Source organism: Andrographis paniculata, unplaced genomic scaffold, assembly GCF_009805555.1.
Source record: "Andrographis paniculata isolate CXL003 unplaced genomic scaffold, ASM980555v1 Contig71END, whole genome shotgun sequence".
Lineage (NCBI taxonomy): Eukaryota > Viridiplantae > Streptophyta > Magnoliopsida > Lamiales > Acanthaceae > Andrographis > Andrographis paniculata.
The window spans coordinates 3800288-3822334 of record NW_026137608.1 but is presented as its reverse complement, the minus strand read 5'-3'; the positions used below and the strand labels follow the sequence as shown (position 1 = coordinate 3822334).

At 37.1% G+C, this 22047-nt stretch overlaps 1 protein-coding gene across 8 annotated transcripts; it reads left to right on the top strand.

The window, feature by feature from the left end:
• The first annotated feature begins 2545 nt into the window (after nt 1-2545).
• On the top strand, nt 2546-19572 carry LOC127264889 (formin-like protein 13). Of its 8 annotated transcripts, none has more exons than XM_051294460.1 (21): nt 2552-2876; nt 4547-5247; nt 6327-6548; nt 6639-6858; nt 6939-7442; nt 7545-8475; nt 8579-8702; nt 9203-9274; nt 12585-12683; nt 12791-12832; nt 12950-13030; nt 13104-13154; nt 13249-13330; nt 15541-15635; nt 16320-16391; nt 16500-16616; nt 17158-17226; nt 17320-17386; nt 17703-18441; nt 18550-18604; nt 18698-19572. In XM_051294460.1, the coding sequence occupies exons 1-19, from the start codon at nt 2804-2806 to the stop codon at nt 18422-18424; spliced, it is 4344 nt and encodes a 1447-aa protein (XP_051150417.1). In that variant the 5' UTR covers nt 2552-2803; the 3' UTR covers nt 18425-18441; nt 18550-18604; nt 18698-19572. The 8 variants fall into 8 exon arrangements, with proteins under 8 accessions (XP_051150422.1, XP_051150421.1, XP_051150420.1 ...); XM_051294459.1 differs by having other exon boundaries at nt 7542-8475; XM_051294458.1 differs by having other exon boundaries at nt 6939-8475.
• The last annotated feature ends 2475 nt before the right edge of the window (nt 19573-22047 follow it).

Sequence of the window (22047 nt, the reverse complement as noted above, 5' to 3'; positions counted from 1 at the left end):
TAATCAATATTTTAAGTCTTACATTAACTAGTCCACGACCTTTTGGAAGAAGTCAAAAACAAATCCGACTGGCCCTAAGTGAACAATATCTTAAGTTGACCCAATCAAAACAAAAATCATCACAAAATATTTTGTAGAAACGGTAGATGCAAGACGAGGATGAACTGAGTAAAATAAACAGAGTCAATTAGGCTCTGTTTAAAAAAATAAAATTCAAAAAATGAATAAATTAGGCTCCGTTTGTTTGGAAACCGGCAGTTTAAAAGATGAACAAAGATAATAATAATAATAATAATAATAATAATAATAATAATAAAAGACTTAACGGCGGTCCGAGCTGCCGGTTGGAAACCGCATGTCAAGATTGGCGGGTCTTTTGGAGCAGGTCGGGTTTAAATTTGTTTTGTTGGGGCGGGTTCAGATCCCAAATGTGTATATGTAGAGAAACGGTACAATGCGAAGCAATAGGATATAACAGATCCGCAAAGAAAAATGATTTACCGGAAATGGAGTTTGCTGACCGGACCGGTCACCATTCTGGCCGGAATCTGCGGGATTGTAGTTGCTGCTCAGCTTATCCTCTTTGACAACGTCAATTTTTACATCCTATTTTTCTAGTTTTTGGCTCTATTAATAATCGGTTGCTCTATTTCGGTTGCCTAATTTGTTTAAAATTATCGTTTTTATGTTGAGTTTTGTTTATTCGAAATTGAAATCGTGTGATGGCGTAGAGCATTTGGCAAATTTCTTCATGTGTTGATGTATACAAATCTCTATTGGATCTCAAGAAAATAACAGGTGTAGAATTGGCGATCTTACCATGTATACTGTTGGGACTGGGACAACTCAACAGTAGTATGATATTGTCCACTTTGGGCTGAGCCCGCACGGATTTGTTTTTGGATATTCTTCAAAAGGCCTCATACTAGTGAAGTTCACTTGGGACTTATAAGGTGTGGAATTTTCTTCACAACTTCCGATGTGGGACTTGGGTTTGCACCACAACAATTCTCTCCTCAAACCAAGGACCAATCGATGACCTTCCGTGTCCACCTTGTACCGTCTATCACAAAGGGACCCGCTGCCTGACCACCTCAATCGGGATCGACCCAATACCGCCAGGAAACTTTCGACACAAGGTACATCCGCAGGTCACGAGGGCGAGCCCACCCCCACAACCAATGCCCAATGCCACCCAGTCCACTTCACCATCTAACTGGGCTCTGATACCACTGTTGGGACTGGGACAACTCAACACTTGTATGATATTGTCTGCTTTGGGCTGAGCCCGCACGGATTTGTTTTTGAATATTCTCCAAAAGGCATCATACTAGTGAAGTTCACTTGGGACTTATAAGGTGTGGAATTTTCTTCACAACTTCCTATGTGGGACTTGGGTTTGCACCACAACAATTACTGCATATTTGATTAAGGTCTCCCTCTGTGCCACTTAAGGGTAAGTGTCCTGAATCTGTATGGTCGGGTAAGAAACTTGATTTTTCCAATTTAAAAGTATTTGGGTGTACAACATATGCTTTATATAAAGGTGATAAACTTGAACCTAGAGCTGTGAAATGCGTTTTCTTAGGTTATCCTTTAGGAGTAAAAAGATATAGGCTATGGTTAAAAGATGAACCAGGTTTCAAAGTGCTAATTAGTAGAGATGTCACCTTTAATGAAAATGAACCGGGTCGTATTCTGGATCGGGTCGGGTCGGGTCGGGTCGGTTTTGGTACATTCATTTGAAGTCAAATCTATTTCAGTATTTGGTACATTCAGACAGGGCATCTCATTTTCATTAAAGGTGACATCTCTACTAATTAGCACTTTGAAACCTGGTTCATCTTTTAACCATAGCCTATATCCTTTTACTCCTAAAGGATAACCTAAGAAAACGCATTTCACATTTCACAGCTCTAGGTTCAAGTTTAATACTTTTATATAAAGTATATATTTGTATTTAAATTTAAATCTATTTAAAATTGACAATATTGTTATAAACTTATCTATACTATTAGAATTAAAATACAAAAATACATTGTATAGACAACAAATTACATTGATCAAATACAAATTATATGAAATATTAAAATAGACTAATTTAATATGGAATATCAGTATTTTTATCTCCACCAATATCACTTAAATAACGACAAAACATATTTGAAGAAGATTGAAGATATGATTCCTGAAATTTTATTGTTCTTTATAAAGATGTGGAACAACGGGAGATTCGATCTCATAAAGTTCAATTCCCGTTCTCAATCCATGATCGACTGATTCTACCATAGAGGCCAACGATAGACAATAACCTAAAAATAGACAATTCCCGTTCTCAACGATTGAAAAAAATAGGATTTATTTAAAATAATTATTGATCAATTATTTATTTATTTATTTTATTTAAAAAAATTATTAAAAATATTTTATATATTTTTATTTGTATAAATTTGCGATAACGTAAAAATTCTATATTAATACAAAGGTTGTACGCACGGTGTTATATAATTTATTTATTTATTTATTTTTTCTGCGATCAGCTGCTGTGTTCGGATTTCGGACACGTGCTGTTCATGTACGTGCCTCACACGTCGTCGTTTTACGGTACCCTGATGTGGCACCTGAATATTATAGGCTTGTGCGTATGTATGTATATCTGTGTGTAACGCTCGGAGTCGGTCGTTGATCGATTTGACAGAATTTGAAGATAAACTCCTACCGAAGCTGTCCTTGCCTCCTAAGAAACCTGTAGAATTTTGAATTCGTTTGGAGGTTTGATTGGATTTATGATTTTGTTTCGATAATGGCGTTGTTTCGGAAGCTGTTCTACCGGAAGCCGCCTGATGGACTTCTCGAGATCTGTGAGAGAGTTTACGGTGCGCCTTTCACACTCCAGCTTTGTACTATTGGGATTTTTGTTCGTAGATGTTTTCCTTTTTCGCTAGGTGGAGCTGTGTTCCGAGAAATTCTGTGACAGCGTTGAATTTTTTTGAATTGTTGGGGGGAGAAAATTGGTGTAATTGGAGCTACTGGTTGTTGATTAGCTTCTCTGTTTGTAGCTGTGTCTTATCGAAGTTTGTGGCTTTGGGATGAGTTTCGGTTAGTAATATAAACAGGGTGTCGAATTTGTTACCTATTGAAAAAATTTGTTTGCTAGAAAGTGCTGAAATACTTCAAACAGATGGAAGTGTGATGTACAAGGCAATATGTGTTGCTATTGATTTATGGATTGGTGTTCAACAGTTGCAATGGCTGTGTCCACATGATTAGAATAGTTAATTGATGAATCACCTGTTGATATTTCAGTGGAGTTAGCCACAGGCCTTGGGTTTGAAAATTGATAGGCTGATTCTTGAAGTTTATTAAAACAAGCTTGGATGTGGCTGAGGGGATTTGTAAGGATCAAACTTGGTTATATGACAAATTTTGCATCCTTCTTTTTCATCATATAATGGGAATCGAACCTGTCCACCCACAGAGAAGTCGGCATCTTGTTGCCCGTAGTTAAACGTTGTGATACTAATTAGTACAGTTGCTTAAAAGTACCTCAAATTGATTTCCTAATGTGTACATTACTAGAAGAGGAAGCATGGAATTAATTGTCTTAACCTTTAGATGTAAGCACATGTTTATGGGGACATTAGAAGTCAACATTTTGAATATGTGTCTAGTCTAAATAGGTGAGGATTATTAGTATTTTATTTGGATTTTGGGTTAGTTACCCAAGAAGCATTTGTCAAACATTAGAAATTTAATGTTCAGTGGCGTTCTGGATTAGTTTTACTTGAACTTTTAGTGTATCTCAACTTCATATTACATATAGTGTGTGCCCTTATTCATTCTATTGAAGACACGTGATCCTTATTTCTAACAATCATCACTTATGCTTTTTAGAATATATTTACTACTTGTCACAGTATTTTTTTATTAATTAGTTTAGCAACAATAATTGGGGAAGTATAGCAAAGTATCACTAGCTAACTTAGCCAGCTGAACCAATCTAATCAGATTGACTAAGTTGCGTTGACTGTCTTGTGCAAAGTTATTGGTAGTTTTGTTTAAGTTGAACAAAATTATCCAGAGGGCTGGTTTTATTCCTCATCTTTGAGCATGATTAAGTAGTCATCAAGACCATCATTTTTTAATTTCCCTTTCCAAGTTGAATGAGTTCATCCTCCCCAGGTTTATGGGAAGTTGTCTTGGGAACTAGAGTTCATTATATTTATGCATAACATGATATTTAATTGACTTGTTTATATTTAGTAGGATTTCAATTATGTGATGGAAATCTGTTCCCAGCTATTCATCTTAGGATTTTAATTTAATTTCCATGTTTTTTAATGTAATTGTGTTCTATGAAATGAGCGTTGATTTTGTTTGTTCAACTGGAAAGTCATATTCTAATTATGAACACTTCTTATTATGGATTGTTTCATGTCTTTTTTAGATTTAGTTTGATAATTGAATAAAAATAAAAAATAAAAGAAAACCTTGTCCGTAACCTCCTCATATTGATGATAGGCTTGATTATTCTTTATTTCCACAGTCTTTGATAGTTGTTTCACGACTGAGGCCTTTGAAGAACAAGATTGCAAAGGCTATGTGGGACGGATAATATCTCAACTGAAGGAGCACTATCCTGATGCTGCAATATTAGCATTTAATTTCCGAGATGGAGAAATGCAGAGTGAAATGGGAAATGCCTTGACAGAATATGACACAACCATAATGGAGTACCCCCGGCAATACGAAGGATGCCCATTGCTCCCAATGGAAGTGCTACACCATTTCTTAAGATCAAGTGAAAGCTGGCTAACACTTGGGTCACAGAACGTGCTTTTCATGCATTGTGAACGTGGTGGTTGGCCAGTTTTGGCATTCATGTTGGCTGCATTGCTGATCTATCGGAAGTACTACAGCGGAGAGCTAAGGACCTTGGACATGGTTTATAAACAAGCTCCTCGTGAACTTTTGGAATTGTTTTCCCCTCTGAATCCTATTCCTTCTCAATTGAGGTACTTGCAGTATGTATCAAGGAGGAATGTGGCCTCCGAATGGCCCCCAGTAGACAGAGCACTCACTTTGGATTGTGTCATTATTAGAACAATACCTAATTTTGATGGAGAGGGTGGTTGCCAGCCAATATTCCGTATATATGGACAAGATCCTCTACATGTTTCTGATCGCTCACCGAAGGTTCTATTTTCAACTCCAAAGAAAAGTAAAGCAGTTCGAAACTACAAGCAGGTGCATATGTTATAGTGTTTCTCAAAAAATCATCTACTTCATTTGTGCAAGGATTGGTCTTTGTTATATTCTAAGTTTTCCATAATGTCTGTGATTAAGCCACATAACTAGTGCACATGTCATTCGTAAACAACTTTAGGCTCATGTGAGTACTAGAGAATAGCGTTGCTACTGCTTCCTGAAAATTTCTGTACAATACTTGGGTAATGATAGTCTTCTATACTTATATTCCTTAAGGAAGTTATCTTAAACCACTTATAGATTGCTTTCTGCTAAGGGAAAAAAGACATGTCAATGGTGACTACCCTCCATGGATTCACCTATATAAGGTGCAGAGTAATGAAGCCATCACTTGGATTGGAATGTTAATTAAAATAATGCTTGGTACAAAATTTTTGGTGAGGAAAGGTAAAAGAACTTATGATTATTATACAGTTGTTTATTTTGAAATTCACAGAATAATCTTGGATTACCTGCTGATTCACAGATATTCTGTAAAATTTATAAATCAAGGAAAGTTCTACCTGAATTAGCAAGAGAAGATATGTTGCATATGTACCATGACAGACTGCTGGCTGGATTCAGAATATATGAGTGCTTCTTTACATTTCATAATTTTTTTTCATTCAAGAGCGTTGGTTAAAAAGACAAACTATAAATTTCAAGAGTGTTTTCTAGTTTAATGAAATTAATAGGAAATATATGTGGACCTAGAGGTGATAAAATTCTTTCTAAAATTTGATTTATATGTAAATTCAATGTAATGGATTATTATGTGCCCTCTAACTTGTGTTGGGACATGGGTGTTCTCTATATTTTCATTCTGAATAAGCTTCGCGTTTTATTTCCAAAGGTAATGTTCGATGTTCATTTTTGCATTAGGGCATATTGGTGTGATTTTGTCTCCCCACCATTGGATTTTCCCCGAATTAAACCAATTAACCAAGTGCATGCATGAGTATTGATTGTGCTTCTCAATATATAGAAGTCACTAATTTTTAGGTATTAAGCCTGTGTTTTAGATGCCCTGCTGTCCCTATATTAACAGTTTCTGCTGCAATGTTTGTTGGAATATTCAGGCAGAATGCCAGTTACTAAAGATTGACATTAGTTGCCACACTCAAGGTGATGTTGTGATGGAATGTATTGACTTACGTGATGACACAGAGCGGGAACAAATGATATTTCGTGTTATGTTTAACACGGCTTTTATTAGGTCAAATATCCTAATACTCAACCGGGATGAAATTGACATATTATGGGATGCAAAAGATCAATTTCTAAAGGACTTCAGGGCAGAGGTACTTTTGTAAAATTTTTGAGAGGTTTAATATGTTGTTATCACTTTACCGGAGATGTGAGGATAATCACAGAACTGTATATCAATGAAGGTTCTTTTTTCGGAGATGGATACTGCTACTTCTGTAGCTCCTGTGGACTATTTCCACTTCGAAGAGAAGGATGGCCTTCCATTAGAGGCATTTGGTAAAGTTCAGGAAATGTTTAGCGGTGTGGATTGGCTAGTTCCTAAGGGAAATACTGTTGTTGAAGTTAGTGAACAGCCTCATGCTGAGATGTCTCAGAAGAACCAGAGCCCTTCAGCTACAGATGGTAAATGTGTTGATAAGATCCCAGAAGATTTAAATTTTGAGCACGCATCTAATCTCTGACAAATTTTGTCTTCAATACAGATGTGGGTAGGAAGCAGGCTTATGCTGAACCTTCACCTAGTGGAATAGGGGCAATTATATCCCCAGAGAACACACCCAGTCCTACTGATAATCACATTCTATCATCATCAACTTTGCCACCACATCAAAGTTCGGATAGAACAGTTTCTAACTTCTCAACCAAACTACCGTTAGATTCTGATGGTCATTTGGCTAAAGATGATTCCACTCAAAGTGACTCTAACCCATCACATCCTAAAACCTACCCTCCAACACCTCCACCTTTGCCAACAAAAGATACTGTTGATGGCCCTGGACAGCCTCTTACACCTCCTGCAAAGGATAAGATTAGTGCTCAAAGTGGGATCTCTCATGCCTCCCTTCTGCCTGAAGAGACTCCTATTTCTTCAACCTCCTCTTTGATGGATGAAAGTTCTAGGAGTCATGGTAAAATAATCAGGGATAAATATCCTAAGTCAGGAGCTCCTCCTTCGAAAGATATCATGGAAAATTCAGTTTCTACAGGTAGTGTAACTTCATGCATTTCTTCTCCAACCCCCTCCTCTCCTTTAAAAGATAAATCAATTTATGGAGCTGAACCTACTCTTGGCACTTTGCATTCAGAAGATAGTGGAGCTAATAAGTCTGGACCTTATCCAGCTCCACCTCCACCTCCTCCTGACCAAAGTTCATCTGTAACAGAAGTGGGGATTCTTCCCCCAGCGGTGCCAGAACCACCTTCTACTTCTCCTTTAAAGGGGCAATTTAATTCTGAAGCAACACCTCCACCTCCATCAACCCCACCTTTAAGGGATACCTCTGTTACCAAAGATGCACCATCTCCACCTCAACCTCCCCCAGAGTCTCTTAAGAAAAGTTCTAATCAAGAAAATCCTTCGCTTCCTCAAGTTTCTACTTATTATGGGATGAGTGCTCCTCCTCCTCTTCCTCCACCTCCTGTGGATCCACATTTGAGAGATACTTCGGCCATCAGACTTGCTCCACATCCTCCAACACCCCCACCCCAACCTCTACCTCCTCCAATACCCACAAAGTCCTCAACTTCATCACCACCCCCCGCACCTCCTCTGCAACCCATAAATTCCCCAAGTTTAGCACCTCCAGCCCCACCTCCTCCAGCATCCACAAAGTCACCAACCCTAACACCACCACCACCACCACCGCCTCCTCCTGGAACCGGAGAATCAACCACTGTAGCACCACCACCCACACCCCCTCCTGGCCAAACAGCCCCACCTCCACCCCCACCTCCTGCCCTTGCCAATGCCTCCAATACAAGCAGTTCTCCATCTGTTCCTTCAGCCCCCCCTCCTCCATTTCCTTCCACTAAACAACCTGGAAGTCTTCCTGGAGTTCCATCCCCTCCTCCTCCTGCTATCCCTCCACCAGGGGCAAAAGGGAAAAGCGCATTATCTCGTAGTGCTCTTTCGAAGAATAGCCAAACAAAGAAACTAAAGCCATTACATTGGTTAAAAATATCAAGGGCAGTTTCAGGAAGCTTGTGGGCAGAGGCACAAAAATCTGGAGAAGCAGCTAAGTTAGTGCTTTTAAATTAAATTGTTATTACTTCTTATTTTTTTGTAGGTATATTTGTAATTCCTAGGCTTTCATGCAGTTTTATATGCCTTTATTTGTGTCAGGGCACCAGAGATTGACATGTCAGAACTGGAATCTTTGTTCTCTGCTGCAGCTCCGAATGCTGATCAAGGGAGAAAGCCTGGCTCACGAGCTTCAGGGGGTCAAAAATCTGAAAAAGTGCAATTGGTGATTTATTGTGCCTTTTTTTTTTTTTCCGATAAATTAATGCACACATCATTTTAGTTGTAAATTTCATTATTGGACAGTATGCATATAATTGCGCCTATTTTACTCTTTTCCCAAAGAATTCTTATCATATTTAGTTTTTTTTTAGAATTTTGTTATATTTCAGAAAATTGTGTTCAAAGATTAAGCACTTATTTTTATGTTGAAATCTTTATTTTAAGCTTCTCTAATATTGTAGAGTGAAAAAAAAAAAAAATAATTATAATAATAAAGTAGCATTATACTTATATTGATAGGGACCTGCCTTGAGTGCCTTGCCTGGATTGATTTTATGCTAACCTGATTCTATCGTTCAGATATTTGTTGACTTCCAATAAGGAGCCAATGAGTCATCTTGTTTTGATTTCTTGTGTGACCTTTATAGAAAGTTTCATGCAATAGGATTGGGTTGTATTGTGCTGATGGAAAAAGTAAAAATTCATTTCCCCTTCCTTTTGTAGATAGATCACAGGCGTGCATACAATTGTGAAATCATGCTCTCTAAGGTGAAGGTACCATTGCATGAAATGCTGGTGAGTTCATTGTTTATCTATCTTAGTTGTTATAAGAGCTTCCATGTAATTTAGACTTACTGTTCGTGTTAAACCTTTTCAAATTTCAACATACCATAATCTTGCTTTTCTTTTTCTTACCTAAATTTGATTTTTGTTTTGTTTTTATTTTGCACGGTTGAACCTTTACTTTTTTTTTTCTCTCTTTCTTGGAGATTAGAAATATTTTTATTGATAGATAGTAATATTAGATACATGGAGCCTAGAGGAAATAATGGGAGAGATTGATGAATTAAAGTCAAACAGATAGGTTTGCGTTCCCACCCTCTTCCACTACACTTAGCAAAATAATCTACCACCTCTTTTGTAGCATAAGGTATGTGCTAAAAGGTGATAAAAGGGAATATTTTTGACAAAAAGGTTAAGTTTCTTTATGGCTATGTTCAGTTTCCAGGGTGGGGTTAGTACCAATAACCCGAGCAAGAGTGTTTGTTGAGTCTCATTCAATAACAATTCTAGGGAAAGAGGACCACATTGATAGTCTAAGACAGCTTCAAGGGTGCAAGAATCTTGGCTGCATTTGAATCCTTGATGCCGATAGATTTGGAAAGATGAAGAGTAAATAGCATAAGTGACCTCTAATAATTGCTCGAATTTAATCTGTCCTCGTTCACTAAAAACTGATTCATCTGTGTTGACTTTCCGTTAAGATGGATTTAGAAGATTCCAGAAGACAACTGGCTTAGTCTTTGTTGGTTTAGAGTTACCATAGACATACCCTGATGATTGTTTAAGAGATAGGAAAGAGATGCCCATGGCTGGAAATTGAGCTTGTACCATCCGTTAATAACTAGTTTCACTTTGATAATGATCCGTTCTAGTGACTTGTCAAAGAATGGCTTTGCACATTCTCTTCAAACCATGAAGTTTGGTGCGACAAACAATAAGAGTCTTCTGGGAGATGAGTGTTAAGAAGGGATGCAGGCATCCAATCTAAAACCAATTGGTGATAGGTGGAATGGCCCTTCACCTTTATATACTAGGGGAATTCCCACACATTTAGCAATGTGGGACATTATTCAACACTCTCCCCTCGAGATGATAAATCTCGAAAATTTATACAAGATCCAAACCCAATACGGGCACCATGGCTCTGATACTATGTCGGATGTTGAATGACCGTCTCACCTAAAAGCTCGAACTATTAGGGAAACGCAGCCATTAATCATATATCCGCAAACGGGAGTTCCCAACACGTTTGAGTCGGTTTTGTATTGTCTATATATAGGCCCCTTATTTTGATGATTAATAAGACAATTTCATTATTTTCCTTCAAAATTTCTAACAATGAGATCTTGGATCGAAGAACGTTAAACTTAGAAGAACTCCCAAAATGATGATAAAGGGAATCCAAATTTGAGACCCCAATGGAAAATGGCGGAAAAGATTATCTATTCTTGGTCGAGGTGGCAAAGAGGAAACTTTCTTCTAAAATCGAGCAACTCCAATAAGATAACACACATCTGATTGGCAGGTAACCGTAAAGAAGCTTCCAAACATAGGTATGAACTTTGTGAGGTGCATTGAAAAAACAGATAATGTAATAACAGTGCCAAGTTTGATGTTAATTTGAATCAAGAATCCAACAGTATAATCAACAAGAGAAGATTCCTTTTGGATTCGGCTTGTGAATGATCTTAATTAAATTGCAGTTCATAGGAGAATGTGAGTGAATAACCTCAGAAATTGAATCCCTGACTTGGACCTCCCAATTGGAAAGTTACATGTGGAGATTAATATGCCATTTCCAAACTTTTTTGTCCCAGTAACCAAGACTATTGTCTAAGAATCTTTCAATCCGCCTTTGGGAAGTTCTTCAGTTTGTCATAGGTCCACGACAGAGTGGGTTTATTAAAGGCAAACAGACAACAGATGGTATTTTCAGCGGTAATGAAATTGAAAACTCCCTTAAGCATTGTAAAGGAGGTTTGTGCATAAGCTGGACTTTGAAAAAAACCTTTGATAATAACAACTGGTGGGTCTTGCTTCACATCCGGAGCAAAATGGGCTTTCAACATAAATGGATCTCTCACATTTCAGCTTACATTTCTTCAGCTCACTCGCTTGTTCTGATTAATGGTTCTCCCTCTCCCCGAGCGCAACATTTAAAGGATCTTTGGCAGGGGATCCTCTATCACCTTACTTATTCGTAATTATTAGTGAGCTCTTTGGTAAGTTCCTAGAAAGGCTGTTTCTATGGACATTTTGAAAGGGATTATTTGTTGCATTGACGGGCCAAAAATCTCCCATTTACAGTTTGCAGATGACATGATTATTTTTAGCAAACTAACTTGGACTCTCTTTGATCATCAAGCACATTCTTATATAATTCTAGTAGGGATTGGTCTCTAAGTTCATTTTAATAAGTGCTTTATGCGGATTTCAGTTGCTACCTTCTCTTGTTGTGTCAGCAGCCGGCTCTATCATTGCATGGTGGGACAGCTGTGGTTCACTCATCTTGGTGCTCCTATTGGTAGTAGAAGCAATCAAAATTAGGTTTGTTCTCAATTTTGGAAGAAGTGTTGGAAGGGGAAGAACCTCACTTTCAGTGGCCGTGATACCCTGGTCCTTTCTGTTTTAGCAAGTCTTCCACTCCATTTCCTGTACCTTTTTGAGATTCCGCGCCGCATTTTTCACCATCTTGGATTTAAGTTTGAGCTTTCACCTGCGGTGACTCATACCAGGGTCAAAAAATGCAACTTACAAATTTGAATTCTCTGTCTGAGCAAGAAGTTTGGAGGTCTTGTCTCGATTTCCCTCCATTCATTACACAAATCTCTTCTTTCGAAATGGGCTTGGCATTTTCAAGATAACTCAAACCTTTGAAGAAGGTCATATGTGGGAATACGATCTCTCTTCCAATTCAATTTGGCCTGTGATATTTTCAGAGTTCATGCACTACCTGTGCCAAGTTCCGCTAAAACTTAACAGATGTGAAGGATGGATCATTATTTATTTAAATTTTTTAGTGGAAGTAATTTTTAAAAGGCTTAACTAAATAGATTGAACATTGAAGTCCAATTTTGAGAAGAATATAGGCAAAGTTTAACCATTCTAGAGCTTAACGTACCCAAAGTTGTGTTGAGAATTTTGAATTTTGATGAATGAATGCTTGCTTTTTGTCATTATGTATTATTATATTGTGTCCTGTTTTTGTTTTCTGACTTGATTTCATGATTATTGATTGTAGTTTTGAAATTGCTATTAAGATTATTTCTTAGGCTAGGTTGGTTATAATTACTGTCACACTTGTACTTTCTGTCACCTTCAGAGTTCAGTACTTGCCTTGGATGACTCTGCATTAGATGCTGATCAGGTTGATAACCTCATAAAGTTTTGTCCAACAAAAGAAGAGATGGAAATGCTTAAGGTGGGAATGGGATATTGAAAATTTTGCTTTACATTCCTATGCATTCAAGAAACTTAATTTCATGTGATCTATCAAACCATTTTACTAGCTAGTTATTCTGTTAGCAGGGTTACAAAGGGGAGAAAGACAAATTAGGAAAATGTGAACAGGTTTGTGTCACAGATTTTTCTTAGGAACTATGACCAAATCTTTTTTTTATGTTGATGATGATTGGCTCCTCTTAGTTTTAAACAATATGATGTTATTGTTTTGTCTTCCAATCTCAGTTCTTTTTGGAGCTGATGCAAGTACCGAGGATTGAATATAAATTGAGAGTTTTTTCATTTAAGATTCAGTTTCAGTCCCAGGTGAGAGCTTAAAAAATCTTATATGATAAGATTTTGTTCTGCTTTCTTTTTTCATGTTTTTGTTCTCTTTCAGGTTTCTGAACTCAGGAATAGTCTGAATATTGTTACTTCTGCCACAGATCAGGCAAATTTCTTTGTCTGTTTTTAATTTATTGTTTTATTGCATGAGCCTATATAATCAAGACCTTATGATTTTATCAATCTATGTTTTCAATCAGATCAAAGGTTCAGCTAAGTTGAAAAGAGTCATGCAAACAATTCTTTCCCTGGGTAATGCTTTAAACCAGGGAACTGCTAGAGGTAATGTTGAATTTTGACTCTGTATCTAAACATCTTGGTAATCTTCCATCCTTGTTTCCCGTTTCTTGTTCTTTATTATTACTATTATTAGCATTACGGTAGCACTGTAATGTCCAGCCAAGTAAATTAATTTCTGAAAATTACTTGCAGAATAGTAAAGCTTGATTTGGTATATTTTGAGGACCAACAGGGAATGAGGAATATAAGAACATTCAGTTTATGGAAACATATAAATCAGTGTATCAATGATGTGTCACCAGTAACTATTTGAATGACAAGACTAGTTCAGCTCTGGATATATTCTTATGTTTCTCAATTTATTCGTGAGGATTGAATTTCTGAAATTAATATGAAGTTTTTATATACGAGGTTATTTAGCATGTCAGCAGTTTCTGCTCTTGATATCATATGAATGAACCCCATTCTGCAGTTAGAAGTCATATAATTATGCTTTACTCCCTATTCCTGGTGGCAATTTTCCTTGTTTTGGATAGGGAATATAGATATGTGATTCACTGTGGTTGAGAATGTAATTAATATGCTTGAAATATGTTTTCAAGTCATAATAGTAGAATGGAAGATTTAGGATTTGTTCATATATATATATATATTTCCTATCTCTTTTACTATTTAATCTCTCAATTTCCCAAAACATATCACATCCAACATCCATTTACTATACAAAGCTTCACATCCGACAACTGTTTCATCTTAAAAATATCAAAAGATAAACACACACACAAAAAGAGACAGAAAGTAAGCAAGCTTAATTTTCTTAATTTAACAAATATATGTTCTATTATGGAAGTTATGCATTGATTGAAAATCTTTTACATGGTCGATATGCATTTTATAGCTGAATTTGCGGCAATAGTTACTTCAGTTTCTGGCACTACCAATTTTATTCTGCAGTTGGATATGTTCTCCAATTAGAATGTGATGTAATTCCCTAGCTCAGAGGATGCAAAATAAGTTTTTACATTTCCTTTTAATTAATTGTTATATTTGTATTGATAATATGTAAGGAAGTGAACATGAAAGAATACTTGAATCACTTTTCCTTTTCTGTGTTTCACCATTCTAAACTTAAAATCCACAACAAAATGGTTGAATATTGTAAGTTTCTAATGGACAATTGAATAGTTGAATTAACTATATATGCAAAAGGTTTACTTGATAAAGAAGTCTATTGTGACATTGTCAATATTGTTGGTTAACTCTCGTTTGTAGATAAATAAATAAAGGATGCAGTTTAAACTTTTAGGCGAGGGGTCATTTACATCATCTAATATGGTATCAGAGTCATAGGTCTCGTGTTCAAGTCCACCGTCCCCGTTCGTCGCCGTCCACGTGCAAGTTTCGTACGATGGCATATATTCCGCTTGCACGTGAGGGGGCCCGTTTGTAGATAAATTTATTTGACTCTCGTTTGTACATAAATTAATTATTTCTAGTAACTTAAGCTTTTAGGTGAGACAATCATTTACATCATCTAGCAAATGTTAATCACTCAATTAATGTGGTCATCAGTGCGCAATATAACCATAATGGTAACCTTGCTTGTGCACTCAATTTTTCTTATACGGGTAGCATTTGAGATTTGAATACAAGGCTTCTTGTTTGGCATGATAGGGATATTATGTTTAAATGGATGAATGCCAGGAATCTTAAGGTATTTGAGAAGTATATGTTTGGCATGATAGGGATATTATGTTTAAATGGATGAATGACAGGGTCTTAAGGTGTTTGAGAATTATATATCTCCATTTGCTGAGATGACAACACTTTATACATCCACTGATGTTGTTTGTTCGGTATAAACCATTATATATATATATATATTGACTAAATTATAAAATGAAGTTATGTATACAGAAAATGATTTGATTAATATTCTTGCATCTTAATTAAATCAATATGGATATATATGTCTATATATATATGAAGATTTGATACTTATAGTTACTATTTGTTCTTTTGTGATATCAAACTGAAATCATTACTATTCATTATGCACAGTTTCCAATTTGAAGAATATTTTGCCATGTTAAAATAACCATGGGTATTATGCTAGCATATTCACTATTTTGTGTGTGCTACAGTAATGACATATCCTATTTCCAAGATAGTAAATGTTGTAGTTATAATGCATGTTCTATTCTATTGGTACTTAAACCAGAAAATACACATTCCTGATGTTGCTGTGACAGGTTCTGCTGTTGGGTTTCGGTTGGATAGCCTCCTCAAACTTACTGAAACACGTGCCCGAAACAACAAGATGACATTAATGCATTATCTTTGCAAGGTGAGCATCAGGGTTTTTATCTGTTTGTTTCTTCTGAAAGTACAATAATTAAAGTGGATCGGATGTATTGCCAATGATATTGTGGGTGAAAATAACCATGTATGTTGTCTACCCGTGGAATCTTTGCACATCTGCAAATGATTATCTCCACATGCAACAAGTGAACTTGCTGCATATTGCAAACCACCAACTTTTGTTTGTTACATGTGCACACTGCACTTACCTGCACTTATTTCTTCCTCTTACAGTGGGAGCATGTTTGTATTAATATGTGATATCTGGTCAGCATAAAGTCCATGGATGTGATGTATTTCATCAATTTCAATTCTTGTATTAGATGCATCATTCTACAAAAATGTCATATTGCTTTTCAACCAGAATTTATAAATGTATGTCTTCAGTATGCAAAAATTTAAGGATTACTGTTGAATAGTAAGGTCCTGCCTTTCTTTCCATTTTGTCAAATGTCATGGCTTCTTTCCAAAGAGAGTTCCATTTTCTGGCGCCTATCATCTACGATAGATAAGCAAAACAGCTCAGAGATGGCTCACGCAGCTTAGAAGCCTTACAATCCAGGGGGATGGCTCACCGCAGCTTTAATGCGATTTAAAGCCATGTGTTTAGCGGAATTTAAGGATTAAATTGAACTCCTGAAATTTATGACTGTATAATTTTTAATCTCAGGTTCTTAATGATAAATTACCTGAGCTTCTTGACTTTTGGCGAGATCTTTCCAGCTTGGAACCTGCCTCGAAGGTAACTTTAGATTTTTTAATAGTGACCTCACATGGTCCATTTTTGGGAAAAATAATAGTATTTTATACAGTTGGGCCCTTTGAATACAGCGCTTGTTTTTCTTTTTAGGTACAACTGAAATTTTTGGCTGAGGAAATGCAAGCTATTAACAAAGGACTGGAAAAAATCGTCCAAGAATTATCCATGTCTGAAAATGATGGACCTGTGTCTGATAAGTTTCGCACGGTAAATTCTGAATGATAACAAAATGAGCTTGGACATTGCTTCTCCACCCATAGATATATTTCCTCCTTTTTTTATGCTCAATCCCTTGGTTTAAATCTCTAAAATTATTAAGTTAGCTGTTTTTTTTTTTTTTTCCCTCTTCCAACACAAATCTAATAACCTCATGAGGGAGACCTTTTCTTTGGGTGTCAAGTGCACACATGTTGTTTTTGTTTGATTCATGCTTGTGTGTTATGTTTCATGTGTATAGACTATAGATAATATGTTACTTAATGCTTACACTATTTTTTAAAATGTAACTTAATCATTCCCTCCATTTCAATTGTAGATTTCAATCATGTGCATCTTTCGAATTCGGAAAGGAGGCAATGGTTTTATGCATATATTTTATCACAATGGTTTGGAATAATTGAAATCAGAAAAAGTAAATGTTATCGGCAGTAACTGTGATGATGAAAAACTGGTGTTCTCCATCAAACCATTCCATTTCCTATCTTGGCTGACACCTTCTTGTTGATATGATGATAGCCTTCTGTTTCAGGCCTTGAAGGAGTTCCTTTGCTTTGCTGAAGGTGAAGTGAGGTCCTTGGCTTCACTCTATTCAGGAGTTGTACGTACTTATTGTCATTCGAATTGAGTAGCTATTTTTCTGAATATTATTCCATCTGTCATAATTATAGGATGTTTAAATCCAATTATGCAGGGCCGAAATGTAGATTTGTTGATTCTTTATTTTGGGGAAGACCCTGCACGCTGCCCATTTGAGCAAGGTAGTTTGTTACCTTACTATTTGCTGTAATATTAATTTCCCGGCACTATTAGCACTGTGAAACGTGTGTTCTATGTGCATTCAAAGCTATGGAAAATATACTGGTTGAAGATATCACAGTTCTGTATGCAAAGAAATGCATAAATACGCGGAGACATTGTATGTGGTCAACAGATGTTGTGCTTCTTGAAGCTGATTTACTCGATTAAATTTGAAATCATTTCTAGACAATTTTTACCACCCTTAAATAGTTGGTTTGTTGTTAACAGTTAAAAGCACTTCCTGTGATTTTGAAGGGCTTTCTTAATCTATTTCAGTGGTTTCGACTCTCGTGAACTTTGTGAGAATGTTCAAACAAGCCCATGAAGAAAACTTGAAGCAGCAAGAATTGGATAAGAAGAAGGCTGAGAAAGAAGCTTCGGAGAAGCCGAAGATGAATACTCCGGATAAGGAAATTTCGGAGAAGCTGAAGATGAATACTTCCAATAGGGAAGCTTCGGACAAGACGAAAATAGAGACTTCAGAGAAGGAAGCTTCAGATATATCGAATGTAAAGACTTCTGACAAGGAAGCCTCAGATAACCCGAAGGTAAATACTTCAGAAAACAAAGCTTCAGATAAGCCGAATATAAAGACTTCTGACAAGGAAGCCTCAGATAAGCCGAAGATGAATACTTCAGAGAATGAAGCTTCAGATAAGCCGAATACAAAGACTTCTGACAAGGAAACCTCAGATAAGCCGAAGATGAATACATCAGATAATGAAGCTTCAGATAAGCTGAATATAAAGACATCTGACAAGGAAACCTCAGATAAGCCGAAGATGAATACTTCAGATAATGAAGCTTCAGATAAGCTGAATATAAGGACATCTGACAAGGAAGCCTTAGATAAGCGGAAGATGAATACTTCAGACAAGAAGGAATCTCCACTTAAGTCGAAGATAAACACTGCAGACAAGGAAGCGTCAGATAAGCCAAAGATGAAGACTTCAGATACCAGGCAATTGCCCCAATCTCCAGGCCGTAGTGTCAAATGAACGGAATGCCACACAAGGTCAATGATCTCCTTAAACTCGAATAATACCATGAATTTTCAAAACCACATTCCCATTCATTACTGACGGCCAACAAATCCTTGGTTTCTTTTCTGCATTTGGAGCAGATGAATCCTACCATTGCTGCAGCATCCTATGAAATTGATACATACCCTCAGTCAGGTAATCAATTTCAGTTCTAGTTTGTCTTGGAAATTCATGAATTTTTCTTGTCTCTAATTTCCATTATGGTCTATGCCAAATTTGTGCTAACAGGATTCGGGAATCTACATGCTTTTTTTCAAGGTGGATTCTTGCAAGAGGATGAAAATGCACTGTATGTTTCCTACCTTTCTTTGTATGTATTTATATATAACAAAATAAAGGCATTAGATATGAATAATTGCTCTTACAACAGCATTACTATTGTGTGCCTTCTTTTGTTTTATAGTAATCATGGTCCTGAGATCCAAAGTTGAGGTTAGAATCAAAAGTTATTTTCAAATTTAATTGGGTTTTACTTTAAAAAAGAAATCTAAGATGTTTCTTTAGTTTAAATTTGAGTTTGAGATTTGAGAATGATATGGAATAGTGTTTGATGGTTTGGATTTGAATTTGGGTTTGGGTTTGGGTTTGGAAATAATATGAAATAGTGTTCTGATTGATATAAATGTGTTTAATGTAGTGGTTTGAATGAAAATTTTGATTTTATCAATGCTGTATCAAACCAAAAAAGAAAAAGAAAAAAAAAATGTTTAATTTAATGGTTTTGTAGAATACATATGACAAATATAGGGAAACAATGTCCGGACCTTGAAGAAACATGTAGGTGTGTTTGGTTGGGGGTTAGAGAGATGATTTGGCTTGTGGTTTTGGATTTTGAAGTAGTAACGTAGGGCATGTTTACTTGTGGTGTTTTGGTTTTTTATTTTGATTTTGAGATATTTTGGGGGATGATTTTTAAAGTGATTATTTGTAAGATTTGGTTTATTTGTAAGATTTGGTTTTAATGATTATATGAGGTGTAATGATTATAGTTTGATTGGACGGAAGAGATGAGATGGTATGTTTGTGTAAGTTTTATATAAAACGTATGCATATAGAATGTATTTGTATATGATTTATTAAAAATGCTTCTCTTGTTCTGTTTATTTACTCGAAATTCAATTTATTTATTTAGAAGATTTTGGTTTATATCTCTGTAATTCACGAAAAAATGGGTTATGTTGAAAAAAAGTGTTTTTTTTTTTTTTTTTTGTTTTTATTCATTAGGGAACATAAAATTTATCTATTTAAAAGGATTTGATTTATTTTCTTGAATTCTAAAAAAAAGTTGAATTTGTCGAAAAATAAAACGTGTATTATTTTATTTGCCATGACAAAATTAATTATTCATACATGTTGATTAAGACCTATTTTGTTGGCCATAAATCACGCAACAATTACCTGCTTAGAAATTAACGTAACACATACAATCGAAGCGGAAAATCCCAATAAAGAAATTCACGATTAAATGTAGATTATGAGGCCGTCCACTGGATAGGAATGACAAAAGGTTCACATGGAGTTGCAGAATTTTATTCGGATCCATGCGAGAAATAAACCAATCCATGTAGCGAAAACGAGACTGACATCAAACTTACGCTAAACTGCAATATCCGATAACGGCGAAGCCACGCCGATAGATGGAGCTTTACATTAGTTGATGCCCATAATCATACGACAAAAATAGTGGACGACATAGGCTAGTAGATACGTTAATGGTACCATGCATGTAAAGTAAAAGATAACCGAGGGCTTGCGATATAGTATCAAACAATCGCTTTCAGCGAAAGTGCAGCTTCATCCAATTAAGGGTGGTTGTCCGTCTGTGCAGGCGACGCCCTTGCACTAGTTCCTACACCTCTGTGCACGATTCAGAACTCCCCGTTGTGTAACATGTCCAACATCACCTTCACGTCCCCCTTGACTTTATGGATGTGACTCAGCATGTCACGGAGATCGCTCCGCATGACACCGACCTCCGTCTCAAACATGGCCAAGCTTTCAGAGTTGAACCGGTCGTTGATATCCTCCGATTGAGAGGCAGTGGTTGGCTTCTCGTAGGTCCCCAGGTCGTCCCGGCGTGGACGTTGTAGTATGCCCATGTAATACAACATCTCTATCCTGCAAGGAACAATTTTGGTGTCGGGTATACCCCCCAAAAGTGGTGTCAGTCCAAGTCCCCGGGCCAATTGCGTGACGTACGGACCAACCGGTATAGATTATACCTGAATGTCCGATGTGGTTGTAATGCAAAGTCGGGCCAACCAATATCCTAAATGGATAGACACCTATTCCTCCAAGCTCCATAACAAGTTCAAATCGAACTTACTACGGCGGTAGCCTCCTTCCGACCTGCGATAGTATGGGCAAGGATGTTGTGAATGTACCTGAGAGGAGCGAAACGCAACTTCGAAGCCTTTGAGCATCTAGGGTTGAAGCTTAAGCATGTGTTAATACGTGGCCAATACACCTATAGAGACAATGGTATGTCATGTAGCATAGTCCATACTCCGTCATTAGTGTAAAGTTCCTATCGTGAAGGCCTAGTGCTATCGAGAACTCTATCACCGACATCAAGAACTCCTTCCCTCATAAGCGAAAGTGAATGGTCCCCGCCTTATCATATTGGTGGATGTTTGGTTTGTCTCCTTCGAATGTGCATAAGAACTCCATTGTTAAATCTCGAAAGCTTGGCTCTTTGATCTCAAAGAATCTGCGCCAAGCTCCACATTGGAGGAACCTATCAATGTTCCCCATTGCCCTTATAGCTGCAACTGCATCGTCGTGAATGAAGCGGCCAACAAGGAACGGTATTTGCGAGAATCTTTCGTACTTATGATGAACAGAAGCATTACTGCATAGTAACTGCTCGAACGGTGTCATCACTACGTCGTTTGCTCCACACGCAGCCTTTTTTTCGAAAAGTGGACCGCAACCGTGATCCGGTAAGAGGTTTACGCACGACCTTGGAGCCCTTGATGTAACCTACAACAAAGCATTGTAAAAGCGATTGGCCGGAGTAGCACAAGAACATAGAAGAAAAACATCACGTGCAGTTAAGAAGCTCGCAAAGATTTCGGAAAAGGGTCACAACAACGAATCAAGTTTAAGGTCACCACGGGCTGTGCAACATTACGAGCAAATCGCTGGATATAACTCACATCGCCAACAATTACGATGTTTTTCCAGCGAAATACCCCGGCAACTGTGCAGCCTGCGCATGCTTACAGATAACTTGCAGGATTCAAGCCCTCATGCCATATGGGTCCAACCACTCAAAACTTGACTACGGGCTACGGGAGCGTACAAACTAAGGGAACACAACGGAAATATTAGAGTGCGATGTCTAGTTATTGAAGCATAAAGCAATAATAATGAACTACATTTGAAGGTGTCTCCTGAAGTTAAGGGGGCAACTACTCTGCCTGTTGGAGGGGCCGGTATTGCCTCCCCCGTGGTGCAAGTCTCATAACCAGTCGGTAAAGTGCATACGGAATTCAGCTTGCTCATCAATGTCATCCCGATCGGGGTTGGGAGTCACCTGGTTAAACTCTTGCAGGAATGGAGGCTCCTCCTCCTCG